Source organism: Cydia splendana, chromosome 10 (assembly GCF_910591565.1).
Source record: "Cydia splendana chromosome 10, ilCydSple1.2, whole genome shotgun sequence".
NCBI classification, from domain to species: domain Eukaryota; kingdom Metazoa; phylum Arthropoda; class Insecta; order Lepidoptera; family Tortricidae; genus Cydia; species Cydia splendana.
Genome location: NC_085969.1, coordinates 8763635 through 8780893, shown reverse-complemented (window position 1 = coordinate 8780893; position 17259 = coordinate 8763635). Strand labels below are relative to the sequence as shown.

General features: G+C 35.5%; 1 protein-coding gene across 1 annotated transcript in view; it reads left to right on the top strand.

The window, feature by feature from the left end:
- The window catches only part of LOC134794557 (Kv channel-interacting protein 4-like), a 192251-nt gene that overhangs the window by 29796 nt on the left and 145196 nt on the right, over positions 1–17259 (top strand). Inside the window, exon 3 of the mRNA XM_063766366.1 lies at positions 7485–7505. Within this exon, the coding sequence (XP_063622436.1) occupies positions 7485–7505 (21 nt within the window). The remainder of the gene's footprint in view (positions 1–7484; positions 7506–17259) is intronic.

Here is a 17259-nt window from a genome sequence, read left to right as displayed (position 1 = left end):
CTAACGACCCGCCCCGGCTTCGCACGGGTTAGCAAATTATACACTTAAATCTTCCTCCGGAATCACTCTATTGATAGGTGAAAACCGCATGAAAAGCCGTCCAATAGTTTAGTTTATCGCGAACATACAAACAAACACACAAACAGACAGACGCGGCGGAGGACTTTGTTTTATAAGGTGTAGTGATAAACTAGTTGTACTTACATTTTGTGCCCGGATTTTATTTGGTATTGTTTATATATGTATATAACTTAAGACTAATAAACATATAAAAATTTAATATGCCTACACATTCTTGCCAAAATACGTAGGTATCTCTGAACATTCAACAATGAACTGAAGCTAACACATTTATTACATTTTCGCAATATTTGGATTGGCGGGAAGTTGTGAACTGCCAATAACATACACGCATAAAATGTGTACATTACGTAAACTAAATACACACTGGATACAGACCACTGGCTGTTTAAATACAGAGCCGATACCAGTTTGTATACCCAAGTTACAGTCAATCAACAATATTTGCAAAAAAACTGAAATGCTTGTGTTGGTACAATCCGATACATAGAGATTATGCTAGTAATTTTCTACAAACAAGTATGTAGGTATATTTGATTATGGATTCTATTGAAGTGACAACATAGTTGTTGTCGAGTGTTTAAAGAAAGAGAGAATTATTAAACCTGAAATTCCTCACACCGGTTTTCACGTCACCTGCATGTTATTAAATACTTGAAAATTTAGATAATACCCTCCATTTATTAGAAACGCTTAAAAAAGATTTGAAATCTGGGTTAACTGGGTTAAATCGATTTCGGCGAAACAAAAACTGCTTTACCGCTCTAGAGCGTAGCCCAATATGCCAAAAACCTCCCTCTCGAATCTCTCAATGGTCCCTTTGAGCGAGGGTAACCAGATGTCACGACTTTTTGCCATGTGACAAATTTTGAACATTTGTCAGTGATGATGAAATAGGAAACGAGGAACACAGAAATGATAGAATTTTGGTAGAATAAATAATGCTTCAGGTCTTCTAGGGATGATACAGATCAACTTATTATAGCGACCGATCGTAAAATTAGGCAGATAATGAAATTCTTAGGCGCATCGTGAATCGTAGAAATCATTGTCTCGTTCCTTGAGTCGACGGAGGGAATTTCTGGTCAGTTTGCCCTTGGGGCATCTGAAGCAAAACCTAACGAACCTATCCTACCTATCTATTTGTTTAATGTGACTACCGTCAAAACATTACACAGGAACTTTACGATAGGCCTGATTTTACGATCGGCCGGCGACATATCTACTATTTCCTGCCGAGTGCAGCATCTGTAACGAGCCGAAAGAAAAATGCCCGGTAAAAGCTGCAAGGAATAAGATTATTTCTTATCACTTTTTCTTTAGTTAATACTCGTTAAATTGAAAGTGGCACCTACTTTTACATCGAGTCGCTTGTTTTTATAATTTTAAACCGTATTAAAAACATAGATTTTCCCAGGAATATTTAAATTGTATGTGGTAACCCTACTCGGCGCCGTGACTTATCGCACCCGGCCTCCGCTAAACACATTTGCGTTTTCTTTGTTGGCCTGTGTCTTCTACCTACAATATTTAAGGTAAATACGTTTCGATATTAGGATAGCTTTTAGCTGTGATTTTGGATTTCTTTTCCAAAATCACTTCGGGGGCTGTATTCTTTTTTTTTTCATTTATTAAAGTTCTAAACAATTAAATGAATCGCAGAGTTTCATGTTTCATAACTGCTAAGCCAAATGGCTTGTTTACAGCTAGAGTTCGGACTAAATGCACTACATAGGTATGTTATAAAATTGTACACATATTACATTCAAGTTACGTTTTATAAAATATATTCATAATTACTAGATGATAACAGGTATTTTTTATATATCTTTAGTTGATTCAGGATTGGCTATAGGTATAAATCTTGTAAATGTTTCGGAAGGGTGTTTAATATTTTTGGAAGCAAATAATAGTTGGTTCTCATATCGTAGACATTTTTTGTTGGTGGTAATATAAATCGATGTGAGTTAGGTAAACCTCTTAACCTATAGGTACTGTTACGATCGTATTCTTTTAAATCGGATATATCCTTGCAATTTTCTTTAAGCATTGCTAACTTGACTATGACTATTCGACTTCGATATTACAAAGAAGGCCATTCGAGCAGTCAGTTTCCAATGATTTTAGACATTAATATTAACTATTTAAAGCAATCATTGATATATTATATTTAGCTGCAGTAAATGCACAGCTTACAACCTGATATTATATTTAATAAATTATACCCAAAAAAATACAGCGTCAGGTTGAAATATTTATATTTAATTTTAATGTTACTTCGCAATGTTTTCATAGGAGTAAATCATGTAAGAATATTAAATCAAGGTAAATTTGAAAGTGTTAATTTATGATTAATAGGACATAGGACATTTTTATTTTTTACACGAATTGACTAAGCCCCACGGTAAGCTCATGAAGGCTTGTGTTGTGGGTACTCAGACAACGATATATATAATATGTTAATATTTAAATAACATTGAAAACAACCATGACTCAGGAACCAATATCTGTGTCATCACACAAATAAATGCCCTTACCGGGATTCGAACCCGGGACCATCGGCTTCATAGGCGTCACACATAGGACACTTTAATGTGCAGAAAACACATTTACTTATCTCATTTCGTGAAGATTCGGTGATATAATTGTTTTATACAATTTTAGTACCACTTCCAGGCTTAATTGTAGGAAAATAAAGCCTATTCATCATGATGGTGCCCAATATGTGGGCACACGGCACGGAGGCGAGTCAACAAGGCCAGGGGCTCAGCCCGTTTTCACGGGCCATGAAATAAGCGTACCTTTTTTAATTAAGTTATCCTTTTTATTGCTGATGTGTATCTTTTTGATTGCGGAGACGTTGTGCAGAAATTCGTAGGTCTTGCATGTTTGCGGGGTTACATTGATTATGTAAGGTTTCAGCTCTTATTTGTTCCTATTTTTTTCAGCTGTTCTAAGCCATATAGCCATTTTTAATATTTAGATGTATTTAAGTTATTTTTGTATGATTGTTTATATAACATTAGGTACCCTTTTATATAAATAACTTATGTACTTTAGAATCGTAAATACGACTTTTTGGCTTTGGGGTGTAGTGTACATTAGGCCCACTTGCACCATTCCACTAACCCGGGGTTAGCCGGTTAAACCTGGAGTTGCCATGGTTACCATGCAGTACCTACAATATGACAGCGTTACACTAGGTTAACGGTTTAACCGCTTAACCCCGGGTTAGTGGGTTGGTGCAAGTGGGCCTTAGTTAATTGAACATGTTTATTATCGCTACTAGTGGAAAATACGATTACTTATGGGGGTAGTGTTTACTCGTACCATTTTTAGGGTTCCGTACCCAAAGGGTAAAACGGGACCCTATCACTAAGACTCCGCCATCCGTCCGTCCATCCGTCCGTCCGTCCGTCCGTCCGTCAGTCACCAGGCTGTATCTCACGAACCGTGATAGCTAGACAGTTGAAATTTTCACAGATGATGTATTTCAGTTACCGCTATAACAACAAATACGAAAAAGTACGGAACCCTCGGTGGGCGAGTCCGACTCGCACTTGCCCGCTTTTTTGTAATATACTGTACATATAGAAACAAGCAACACTGGCGGCCAATTCGATCTTACCTACATTCAGATATAAAAATTAAGTAATTATGTTATCATTCGCGACATTGCTTCTTATTCCATTAATTTACATTCTATATTGAAATATGTACCTACGAATTATCCAGTTAGGTACGTATATATATATGTGATATGCTTGATATATTTACTCGTTGTAGGTACCTAAACCTGCGCCGTGGATCTCTTTAAAATGTTGAAATTATTTATACGTATATAATCCTTGCTCATGACATATTTATGTGTTACGAGTCAAATCTTTGCCATCTGTCTTTCCCCTTACGGTCTTTCCGAGTGTTTCCTATTTTCCAATTATTAATAATTGGTTGGTATATGCGCTTATTATTTACTACCTTCTATTAAAGCATATGAATAATTCACAAGTAGATCAGTGACAACATTAACCGGTTAACTGCTCCAGCTCACAGACGCCAGACTGTGGCGCCACGTGGTTTTATAATTACCACTACAAAGAGACAAGTGCGAAGTGAAGTGGTTGGCAAACAAAATGATAAACGACTTGCTAAATATACATACAATGTCAGATTAACAAGGTTTTATATACGAAGTAATATGCTTTTAGCGCATCATTTAATCTGGCCCATTTTTCGTATGTTTTTAGTTAGATAGGTACTCGTATTATTTCACTTAGGTATTTTTCTAACATAAAAGCAAATGTTTTTTTAGCATGCGAGCCAGAGACGAAAAAAAAGCGTAGTGGATAGTCAACCGACTATATCACTAAGTCACTACCTATACGTTTAATTCATAATTCTCCTGTTTCCCTTCTGACAGTAAATCACGTTTCGTCAATAGGAAGCAGAGACTAGTCTCTATGTAGTCTATTGACTAGTAAATATATACATACCTACATATTATATTCCTCCATACAACACCGCGTTCCTCGCGTGTCTCCTAACTATTTTTCTATTTTAGGTACGTTTAAAATCTGGTACCTACTGATGTACTGATGTTTATGACTTCTAAACGTAAAATCCGACTTTCATAGCCGCTGACATATGCACAAAAGTACAAAGCGTAATAAAACTTATTGTTACCCGAGCTGTAAGTTTTCCTGTGAAATAAAATAAAATATTAAAATTAAAATCAGTTTAAGGATATACTTATTTTAGGTGCCATCTAGTTTTAACATTTTCAAACCTTTTCTAAGCGCTCTAAATGCTTTATTTATACTTTAAATCTACTTTTTTGATTATAACTGCGGTCAGTCAAGTCCAATTTTACATTTCAAAGATATAAATAGCAGTAGGGTGGTAGCCTTAAATGTTATAATTAAGAATAAGAAATGTTTATTAGCACAAAAAAAAACACAAAACTAAAATTCATTTAGAACATAAATATTTGTGCCAAAAGGTCCTCACTCAGCTTCTTGTCACGTTGTGTACCTATCCGAGGACATTTAATGTCATCACCAACATTGACGATTCTCGGGGCGTTGTCAGTCGTTTTGTTTACTAGACTCCGATGTTAAGGTAGAAATCAAGGTTTTTAAAAGGTTTTCCCTAAAATAACGAAGACCCAACAGTTCTTCGTTTAGCTACGCGTGTGTACGGAACAGGGTACGTTAATATTACGACCAAGGGCGTCAGTTGTGATTGATCACTTCGGTATTAGGTACATCAATATTTTTCTTATTCCATTGTTGCGTCCGCTCTAGGCCAGTCATATATCACTGTTGTGCGGGTTGTGCCCACCGACACAGCGGTAATATTTTTGCAGTATTAGACTTTTTATTTCTAATACATACGTATTATGTATTCGTTCGTTACACTGGTTAAAGGGTTGAACAGATTGAGTTTTCGTTTTGTTTTCTGTCTTTGGACTGTACCTACTTAACAAACCGTTGGTCGTTTGGTCAGAAGTTTACTGGCAGATTCCAGTACAATAATCGGGTGCTTCAATTTGAACGAATAAATAAAAAAAGGTTAGGCCCAAAAGGCATTAAACGAGTTAATATCGGTTTACGGTAATTATCATTATGATTCTTCCTTCTTCTTCACTTAATAAAAACTAAGTGTTATTGCGGATACAATCAAATGCCAATGGGACGAGATGCAAATAAGCATACCTGTAATGTTTTACTGGTTTGAAGTATTGACTGTGCCTTAGCAAGCGTGTGATTTGAGTGATATTTAGAATCAATTTACGTTCTGTCATTTACTGCATATTGCTGGATTTTAGCGTAGAATAGAAAATTTATGTTTCCTGGGGGCCAAATCGAACGTACACGTATACTTAACATCAAAACGATATCTGATTGATGTCAGTTAGTTATCTTTCGCGCGTGCGTATCATTTGACGTATCTTAAAGTTCGAATCGGGCCGATATTTTAATTTACCTAACCCACCCAAACACACTATTATCTACTACTGCGTAGCAGCATTTTTCCGCTCACAAATAAAATATAAAACCGATTCATACTCGTAAAATATATGATAAGGAAATTCAGATACATATTAACTCACATTTATAGACGGGTCTAACGCGATTTTTTTTTTTGCTGGGACATCAGTCAGCCGCGGCCACGACCAGTGAAACCTGTGTCGAAACGTCGGTAAATCAAGGTAATTGAATAAAATTCGCGTTAGACCCGTCTATAACTGTGAGTTAATATGTGTTCAAAACGCGAAAGTTTAAAAAATCCTATTCAGATAGTTATTTATTGTTATGAAACGTTCATAATCGTTGTTCATAACAAGATCGCCAGCTACTTGACTTTCACTAATACAGTAATCGTTTTGTATTTCCATGATTCGTTAATTGGTTTATTATTGGAAATAAAATTCATTTGTCGGCTTTCTTTATTTTATATAAGTATTATATTGTGGCCTTACAAAGTATTGTCTACTTTTCAGAACGCTAACACTATTTTGTATCCTCATATTAATTGCATATAGAAGCCAGTGGCAGGAAGCCAGCGATTTATCTAAGTAGAAAATTAAACCGAAGTCTGTATTTTAGCGACAGCGTGTTGTTTGTCACAATCACTGGGGGTTTAGGCACGTTTAGTGTGTTCACGCGAGCGACGGACAAACATATCGCTCTCGGTGACCGGGCAGCGTTTGCAAACACAAATAGTAGGTGGTATGTATTTAGGTTTTAACTGGTTTGTTAAGGCATGCGAGTATATAGCCTGAAGCTCTTAATTTAACAGGTTATTACACACTTACCAATCTAATGCCGCTTCAATCTTTGAAAAGCAAGCTAGAAATTGAGCCGATTTAGCTTTAGCGAGCTATCAAATTAATAACAATTGGGAACATATTAATACTCTAAACGTAGTGTATTTTTATCTTATAACACTTTGTACCATGTTACATATAATTGATATAATTCAATTATGTTCATAATTTACGAATTATTAATTATTGTAGGTACGCCATATATTCAACTCATGCCAACATTTTACATTTGTTAACATACTATGAACACCTACCTCCAACATTCTATTTAATTATTGAAAATCCCGTTGATCCTTTTCATATAAGTATATTTTCCTTATTATTAACAGACTGTAGTTTTAAGAGTTTGAGATGTGAGTTTGAAGACTCGAATTTTGATCGACTCAAGCGCATTGCAAGTATAAAGCAACTGACATTCTTCAAATTTACCTTGCTTTAGGCGAAACAAAACTCACAAAGCTACGTTATACGAGCTAGGCCAAAAGTTAACACATTATCATATCCGAGTAGCGAACACCACCTCGCATTCCAACACCGTGTGCCCTATAGACTAACTTGATGCTATGTTCCCCAGGTCTCACAGAGCAGTCAGAGAGTAAGCTACTTACATACAAACTAAGCATGAACTTCACACTAGCGTTTCAAAACACCCCTCACACCACGGAACGCCCCTTGTGTTTATTACCCGCCAACATGCATGTAGTTTTCAATAAACTTGTAATGTTAGAATAAGTTGAAAAAACCATAGCCCATTACAATAACGTACTCCCCTTTTTAGAATTTGGAAATTTTAAGTTATTTCTACTCAGAGTCACCAGCTCATAATAAGTAGTACAATATACAAAGTGTAGACAAAAAAAAGGAGTAAAAAAATCTCAAAATAGCTTTTGAGAAAATCCAACGTTAAATTTCCAATATTTACAAAAATGGGGGAGGTATGTTTTATTTAGAACACTGATACCTTACGTCATTCCTATCAAGTATTCTGCTATTTAATTAGCTTAAGAAATCATAACATGCATTATTAGTTCACTAAACTAGTTCAGATTGAGTTTAAATTGTCAATAAACACAATTGGGTATCATTGGTGCGTAGCTCGTAGAGGGGGTCGTATTTACTTCATACCTACATTAAACTTCACACATACTCATTTGCAAGTGAAAAAGTGTATTATTCACTCCTATTCAGGCATAATTTGATTAATCTCTAGTATTTAATGCTCCTCAAATGCTTCGGGACGCAATACTCTAAATTGATATTTTATAGTGTTCCTTTAGCATCGATAGTATGATATCGATAGTTTTTATGATGTTACCGGTGTTCCCTACTTGTACCGTGAAAATGTACTGCATTTGAAATAGGTATAAATATCTCGTACAAAATTACCTCGTAGTGTAATTACCGAGTAATAGTAGCCTTTTTTTAATTCCTTTGTTGACATTAAAACAATTACTTGCTTTCCTTTGTAGCAAAATACATACCAATCTTTCGAAATTATTTATAAATATATTAGATTATTTTTGTTTCTGGTTATTATTAGTTTCATAATTATTGATTTTCATAAAATAAAATTCGATAGAAATAAATAGACTGGTTATTTTTCCCCAAATTCTGGTATCATAAACTTGCTAAATAATGAATAATGTTAACGAGAAAACATTCGACCTATTTTACTTTGATCTTAGCCGCTCAAGAACGATCGATAAACCTATCGATATTTTGGGAACACTAAAATCTAATACACTTAGTTGCAAATCGATTCAGCCGGATTATTTCTTTGCAACGCAAGTCGCTGAATGTGCGTCACTTCGTTTTTATTAATGATGAAGACATTTTTTTGTCGTACTACACTGTAACAGTTTTAGACATTATCAAATTGATTGCAACTTAGTGTTAAGGCGAATTTTCAATTTATTTGACATTGATTAATGAAATTATATTATTAAGGGGTAGCTAACTAGTAAGATATCCATTGTCCTCTAGTTCTTTGGCATGACGTAGAATTTACACTTTCTAAATAGAAGTATATCTATGGCACAACAAGAAGGTGTAGTCCTACTTTATACCTACCATTTTAGAAATTCATACGTAGTTTACAAGTGACTGACACTTGTTTTATCTTCATTACTTATCCAAAACTTCATTGTAGTACGTTTCAGTAGACATTTAAAAAGAATAGTTACGTAAAACAAATTACTACTTACATATTTGTAAATAGTGCATTTTGAATAATAGATTTTTATAGTCTTTAGCAACTAGAACTCTGTTTACAGTCATACATACATCATTGAGGCTGTGAATGGTAAGTCAATTTGATTTAATATTTCACGAATCTGCTGTATTCACTTACATATAATAATCGTATATTCAACACAGATATTGATTTTATAATAGGACTGGCGCCCGATTCTAATTTTAATTAACGTCAAAAATTTGATCTCGATACCATACGGATCGCATCTGTCACTTTAGTGACTTTTGACGTAACGTCACTTTTGACACAGACAGATCCGATCCATATCGTATCAAGAACTAATTTTTGACTTTTATTAAAATTAGAACCAGGCCTTGGGTTTCTGTGATCCTAGAAATATTTCAGCACTGGCAATTTCACATGCAGATTTTATTAAGGATGAATAAGATAGAACATTAGCTAGTGGTTAGGTATAGCAGCTGCCAGCTACCGCGAACGCAAAAGACGCCGGTTCGATCCCAGCCCCGGACCACCCTGGACTATGGAGGCTTTGGTCAATTTTTCTTTCGTATATTACATCTATTTTAGTTTTAAATACGGAAAAGGTTCAAGAGCATTCTCAGTTTAGAATTGGAACCAATAAAATAAAAGCTGTAGAACACTTTAAGGAAGTTTGAGATTCAAGTGGCGTTTCAGCTCGTTAGGTCGGCAACGGCAATGCATCGGCGAGAGGTTGACCACTCTCCGCAAATGGACACTCGTCTTTGTTACAAAGAAATCTGAAACCTTTTGTTTAGTTTACGAGCTTGGTGAAATGTTATTGGAGTTTCGAAACTTTAGCGGTCTTTTTAAAACATTAAAATAAATTATTTACTTTTCTAAAACAACACCAAGAAGTTTTTAATATATGCATATTGTACTGTCTGGTCCAGGCTCCAAAAAAAACGTCGATTTGATGTACACTATACACATACACGATATATATACACGAGTATATATTATTACTCCTTCTTACTCGTATTTTGTATTTGCGCTATATGTGTTTATATTTAGTACTAGTACATGTCAAATACGTACCCAAATAGTGTTAATAAAATGTAGAACAGTTGCGCAGCCTGACAGCCTGAGTATTATTTTCAGGCAAACCGAAATTATTTTTACTTGTTTTTTCTTCATTCAGCGGTTTTCAAATAGATAAGTCAGTGACCATCGAATTTTATGGAAGCCTCAATACTGCTATACTACTGAACCGATTTTGATTGACATGCAACAAGCTAAAAACTTTAAAGTTTTCAGGTAAGGAAATAGAAAAATGCTACCTAGGGTGGAGGGTGAGACATTAATAACCTTACATAATCTAAAATTATGTTTAGTTCGTTTTATATTATGTGGTTATTTAGTATCTGATCACAATACTTCATATATTTAAACTCATATACCTAACCTATTATCTAGGGAGTATTTTCAATAAAAAAATTAAAAGATATTTACAAATTCGCAAATGTCATTGTCAAATACAATCTCAGCAACAATTAAGACATAATACCCACATTGAAACTTTACAAAATCGCGTAACTTCCATAATACATCTCGGTCTTGTCGGTTTTTTCCGGTTTACATTCTTGCCAGAAACAGCGGAATAACCGCAAAAGTTCACCAAACAAATTTAACTTAAGAAAGTTTCATTGAATTAAGTCATTGTGTTTGAATCCCGGCTTTTCACTTTGATGACAGCATTAGGGAATTGCTTGGAGTTTAAAGAGCTAGCCTTAGGCAAACCTGGCCGTTAATGTTGTGCGTTAGTGACAAGCTGTTGTGTGAACGTACTCGTATTTTCTAGAAAGATACATTTTTGAATACCTACACATTCAGTAAAAATCAAAGGAAGGGTTATTTGAAACGTTTATCTATTTTATAGCGGCCTGCTATTATTTAATTAATATTTTAATAACGCAGATGTAAGTAGTGTAGTTGTACCAGTGCTGGGCAAAACACCAATGCCCGACATATATTTCTAAAAACACATGAATGCAAAAAAAATGATGTTAATAGGTAGATACATTTTTAGTCATATAATCGTATTGCTTGCGTGGGCGCAACAGGGAAATAGGAAGTGGTTTACAAATATGCTTTCAAAGAAGCCAAATAAGGCCACAAGAAACAAATAATACATAATCCGAGTTCTAATAATGACTTTTAAAACCTTTTATCATAATAACATTAAGCGGGCGTTCTGAAACGGACCCGCCACTCACAACTTTGTTATTAAGAAAAAAAAACATTTTGTTTGCATTTCTTTTCGACTTTATTACGAGAATGTTGTATCGCTGGGATCCCGGGATACCAAGGCGTCGACGAAAATTTTCATACTAACTGTTTATTAGGGAAATTCTTCCTGGATTGGCGCTGGACGAAAGTGGGGCAATTACGTTGGCGAAAATAATAACTGACGGTTTTTTTATAGCCCTCTGGGTGTAGATTTCTGGCGAAGCAGTCCTTTGGTTCCAGACTTACTGAACGAAAGGCGGAAAAAAATTTAGAGATTTATTGTATAAGTACCTACTTCTGAAAACTTGTGAAAATTAGTGCCTTCATATTTTATATCAGGTTTAACAATGTTTCTGCGATAGGGGGCGTGCATAAACTATAGGGGGCAGCATAGGAGCCGTCAGAATTTTGGATCGAGGCGTAAATGTGACGTTTATGCTTCCGATGTAGCCCATAAGATGGCAGAAGCTATATGCACAAGGAAACGTACCTACGAGAACGGTAGCACTTGTTTTGGCAATGTACATGTGCACATATGTTTCCGATTCAGGACAGACCCTCTAACGCACACGGTCCCTATCAGTATTTTTAAAATAGGTCTATAAAAGAAGAAAGAAAGTAAATTACGTCAGCGCTTTGTCACATGTAAAATCTAAAACCAAACGTTCCATTGTAACAATTTAAATTATAATATCTTTAATACGGGTTCGTGGGCATCTTGGATCGAGTTAAGGCGGCTCAAAGGCGAGATGAGTACTCCGTGCTCATGAAAAAAGACTTATTCGCTATTAATTTGCAATGGAGTTACGTCCTTTTTAACTAGAAATGTAGAATAGTTTTGCAGGGGAATGGGAATTTGCTTCTTTGATCTAAGTTGCTATAGCTATTACTTACCGAGTTCATAACTAGGTACGCTTTAACCAGTATGAAAGCGATCTCCGAGTATGAGTAATTCGTATGGATCTCAAAGCCACCCTTAAAGTAGTTTGTCTAAAGTTATGTCTTCAATAAACAACAGCCATGTACTGTAGGAATGTTTAGCTTCAGCTAACTCCAAATATATTTAGATATGAATTAAATAGCTGAGCACCTAAATTTAAACCAAGACAGATACCCAGTTACTTTGACCAATTCTCTGAATCAGAGTGACTGAGTTGAAAGGTCTTTTTAGGGTTCCGTACCTCAAAAGGGAAAAACGGAACCCTTATAGGATCACTCGTGCGTCTGTCTGTCTGTCTGTCTGTCCGTCTGTCACAGCCGATTTTCTCCGGAACTACTGGACCAATCAAGTTGAAATTTGGTACACATATGTAAGTTTGTGACCCAAATACGGACATGTAACGTAAACAAATGAATTTTAAACATGGGGGCCACTTTTGGGGGGTAAATGAAAAAATGAAAAAATTTAATTTTTCAAACTATATCATGTTACATATCAAATGAAAGAGCTTATGATAAGGATCTCAAATATATTTTTTTTATAATTTTCGAATAAACAGTTTAGAAGTTATTCAAGAAAATAGGCAACAAATTACCATTCCCCCCCCTTAACTCCGAAACTACTAAGTCTTAAATTTTTTTAAAAATACATAAAATAGGTCTATACCTATAGATGACAGGAAAACCTATTAGAAATGTACAGTCAAGCGTGAGTCGGACTTAATTACAGTTTTTGATCCGACCCCTACGTATTTTTTAAAGAGATTTCACTCACGTTTCACATAAAAAATACATTGTTAACAGTGCCGGATTACTTAGAGTAGTAGTTTTCATAGAGTAATTGGTGATAATTTTCTGATACGATAATCATTTTAAATATTTAACGGTCTTACCTACTTACGAGTAATTGCAATTAAGGGCAAATTAAAAAAAATGTTAAATTGAGAGCTAGCTCAAAGTTTTTTGTACTCGTCGACTTTAATGGTTGAATTAATAAAGACTTTGTAACCAATAAGCAAAACAAGCACGTGCTTACGGCACCACGTTCAGGGGGGGCACCAAAATGCCAGGTTGAAAAAGGTGAACAAATTTTAAAATTAGGGACAGACACATTGTTTTTACCACACGATTTTTTTAGCTGTCCAAAAGCTAATTTGCAAAAATAATGGTGCGTAATTCTTTGGGAAACAATCGGTCGCAGTAGAAGAGTCGTGATTACATGCATAGATTCGATTTCAACCCACTCTTTTGCGGTTCGGCGTTAGGTCTTATGCGAGGCCTTCTGCCTTACGGCAAAGTTGATCTTCTACCTTAATTACACTTGGGCGTGGATCCAAATCCAAGCTTTCCTCTTTCGCAGCTGGGCCTACTGCCTTTCTCACACTTCGCCAATTCAATTCCAAGCTCTGCTTTCTTGCATATTTTATGCATGAAAACAACCTCGCTGAGACCCTTAAATATCGAGCCCTATGCGAAGCGAGGCTGATAGAAAACTGTCCCATCCCTTCTCTGTATGAAATCCTGGATTCGCGCCTGGTTGGGACTAAAACTAAAATTGCGTTTTTATATCGAAAAATTTTCGCGCTCGCTTCGCTCGCGTTTTCAATAACTTTATAAGGTATGATAAAGGTGACATTCGGGTGGCGACTGCAGCAACATTACTCTGTTGCAACGTTACTGCTGCAGTACTGTCAACTTCCGTGATAAAATGATGTGACTGATTTCCATACTAAAAGTAAAAATGTACAACTGTCTATCATATTGCGTTTTTATATCGAAAAATTTCCGCGCTCGCTTCGCTCGCGTTTCTATTACTTTCTAAGCTATGATAAAGGTCACATTCGGGTGGCGACTGCAACAGCATTAGGTACTCTGTTGCAACATTACTGCTGCGGCACTGTCAATTTTCGTGATAAAATGATGTGACTGATTTCCATTCTCAACTGTAATGCGGCAATGAACTTCTCTCAATTTACCAAAAAATCAATGTAATCTTGATGACCCTAGGGAGAGGGGGCACCTAGAAATGCTTAGGGCATCAAAATATCTTAATCCGGCACTGATTGTTAAAAATTGGGTAATATACGGAACCCTTGGAACGCGAGTCCGACTCGCACTTGGCCGGTTTTTAGGGTTCCGTACCCAAAGGGTAAAACGGGACTCCGCTGTCCGTCCGTCCGTCCGTCCGTCCGTCTGTCACCAGGCTGTATCTCACGAACCGTGATAGCTAGACAGTTGAAATTTTCACAGATGATGTATTTCTGTTGCCGCTATAACAACAAATACTAAAAACAGAATAAAATAAAGATTTAAGTGGGGCTCCCATACAACAAACGTGATTTTTGACCGAAGTTAAGCAACGTCGGGCGGGGTCAGTGCCAGTATGGGTGACCGTTTTTTTTTTTGCCGTTTTTTGCATTATGATACGGAACCCTTCGTGCGCGAGTCCGACTCGTACTTGCCCGGTTTTTCTTATTTTAGAGCTGGAGATTGTTTTACTCGTAATTTAGTAACACAAATTAATGTAATAGCAGCGAGTTAGAATCTTAAATGTTTAGTTTTCAAATTTACTTTCTTTGATTTCCAATTTATTTATTTAGACAAAAGTTCAAACATAAAAATACTCATACACATATCTAACCTAATTTATGGACACATCATTTACGAATAGTTACGAAAGTTAACTAGAAAATATGCCTAATAGTGAATTTCTTTACAAAACAAAACAGACTGCGCAAGTTCGTTTTTGTGGAAAATTTCAACAATAACATCACAAAGTAATCTCAGTAGTAATAGAACTCCGCTAGGAACTCCGTTTTTCATCTATTTGAAGCAGAGCTAATAAAGTGTACTTGAACTTCCCGTGCGCTGAGTCCTCTACTATTAAGCTCTCTTGAGCTTTATTATTATTAGGCGCTACAAAGCACATTGCTCTCAATAGAGAAATCTTCATGCAACTTGCAGTTACAGCTTCAAGAGGTATCTCTTAAAATATTGATGATGATATTAGCTATAATAAGTTCGTTACGTACGTAAAATAATTACGTATGTAGGTTTTAATAAAAGCGAAAGCCATTCTAATTTAGTACATATACTTTTTACTCAACTTGCAAAGTGTATAAACTTAGACCGTTAGAAGTAAGTAGGTCACTGGTAAAGATAAAATAAAACTTATAAACATAAGGTTACCCAAGGGAATAAACAAGAAGAAGACGACGGTGATCAAAGGGCATTTGTTTATTTTAAGATAATAATATTAATAATATTATCCAGGTATTAACGCTTTTAGAACACTTTACTCTGTAGTTAAATACTTAATTGTATTATTAAGTAAATTAGATTAGGTATACATAAACAAAACTATTGAATTATCTCATTTCAGGAACAACAGTAACGCTTTACCAATTAGAACCTACATATATGGATAACTCATGGGTACTACATGGGGCTACAACTATACTCAATATATGATTCGGTTAAGTTGTATTCTAATGTATGGGGAAGACAAACAAATTATAGCCAGCCTTTTATGAATGTAGTATGATACTTTTGGGTATGGTGCATTACCCACGCTAGCGTCCTCTTCCCTCCCCCTGCCGCAACCCCCCCTTTTTGCATGAAATATGTTTTTATTAATTTTTGAGAAAAGTATTAGAATTAGGAATAAAATGTCAAGGTAAGAAATAATCCTTAATAAATTCTAAACAAAAAAGGTTATATGCAACTTTTTGTTAAGACTCACCATATTCATGTATTAACTTGTTGAAGTTCAATATAACATAGTACGTGATAGTACTGAAAGAAATCTTATACGGAGAATAAGCTTGCAAGGTTATTCTCCGTGTAGGATTTCTTTCAGTACTATTACGTACTATGTTATATTGAACTTCAACAAGTTTTTCAACGGTTAAATTTTGTCGAAGTTCATCTAGCCATAACATGAATATGGTGCCTCATATCAAAAAATTAATAAAACCTTTTTTGTTAAGAATTTAATAGGGATTATTTATTTCATTGGGGGCTGTCCATAAATTACGTCATCGTTTTTTGACGATTTTTGACCCCCCCCCCCCCCCTAAAGTCATCCAAAAATCATGCTTCAAATGACCCCGTTTCCTCCTACGACATGCTACCGTCATCCGATGTCCAGACCCCCCCCCCCCCTAATTTGAAATGACGTAATTTATGAATAGCCCCTTGACACTTTTTTCCTATATTGTATACTTTCCCCAAAAAATGAAAAAAACTGTGAACCGGGACATATTTCATGCAAAAAGGGGGGGTTGCGGCAGGGGGAGGGAAGGGGACGCTAGCGTGCGTAAAGCACCATACCGAAAGGTATCATACTACATTCATAAAAGGCTGCCTATAATTACTTTTTCAAAAAACACAATTTGACCGAATCAATAGACATACGGCTCGATTCGGAAAATGAATTAGATTTCTACTAGACTTCAACAAGTTACGATATGGATAATTTAATGATATTTGTAAGATAGATATGTAAAATTTGACGTTTCCGCGATTCTGGAGGTCCTCTTGAACGATTTCGACAAGTTATGACTTAGATATCCAAGTCACATCTAGTCGATATCTAATGTAGATCTAGTTGATCTCTAAATCGTCTCTAGATCTTGTGATTATCTCGAAATCCGAATAGGCCTGATATTATGGGCATTAGACAAGACATAGGTGTAGGTAATGGATTTCATGAACATATATAATAGACGAATGAAATGGATCTTAATAATATCCTAACAATGGTACATTACAAAGATGAAATCTTCCTTAAAGCCTCATGTAAATGCATATTAATTTTAATACTTATGAATTAATTAAAGTTTTAATGAGAACATTTTGCGACGCAAGGAAAATGCGAATAATTATGCGTCTTAACGTAAATAAAACTTAATTACGAGTATCTCCCGCGGACAGTTAAAAAGTAATT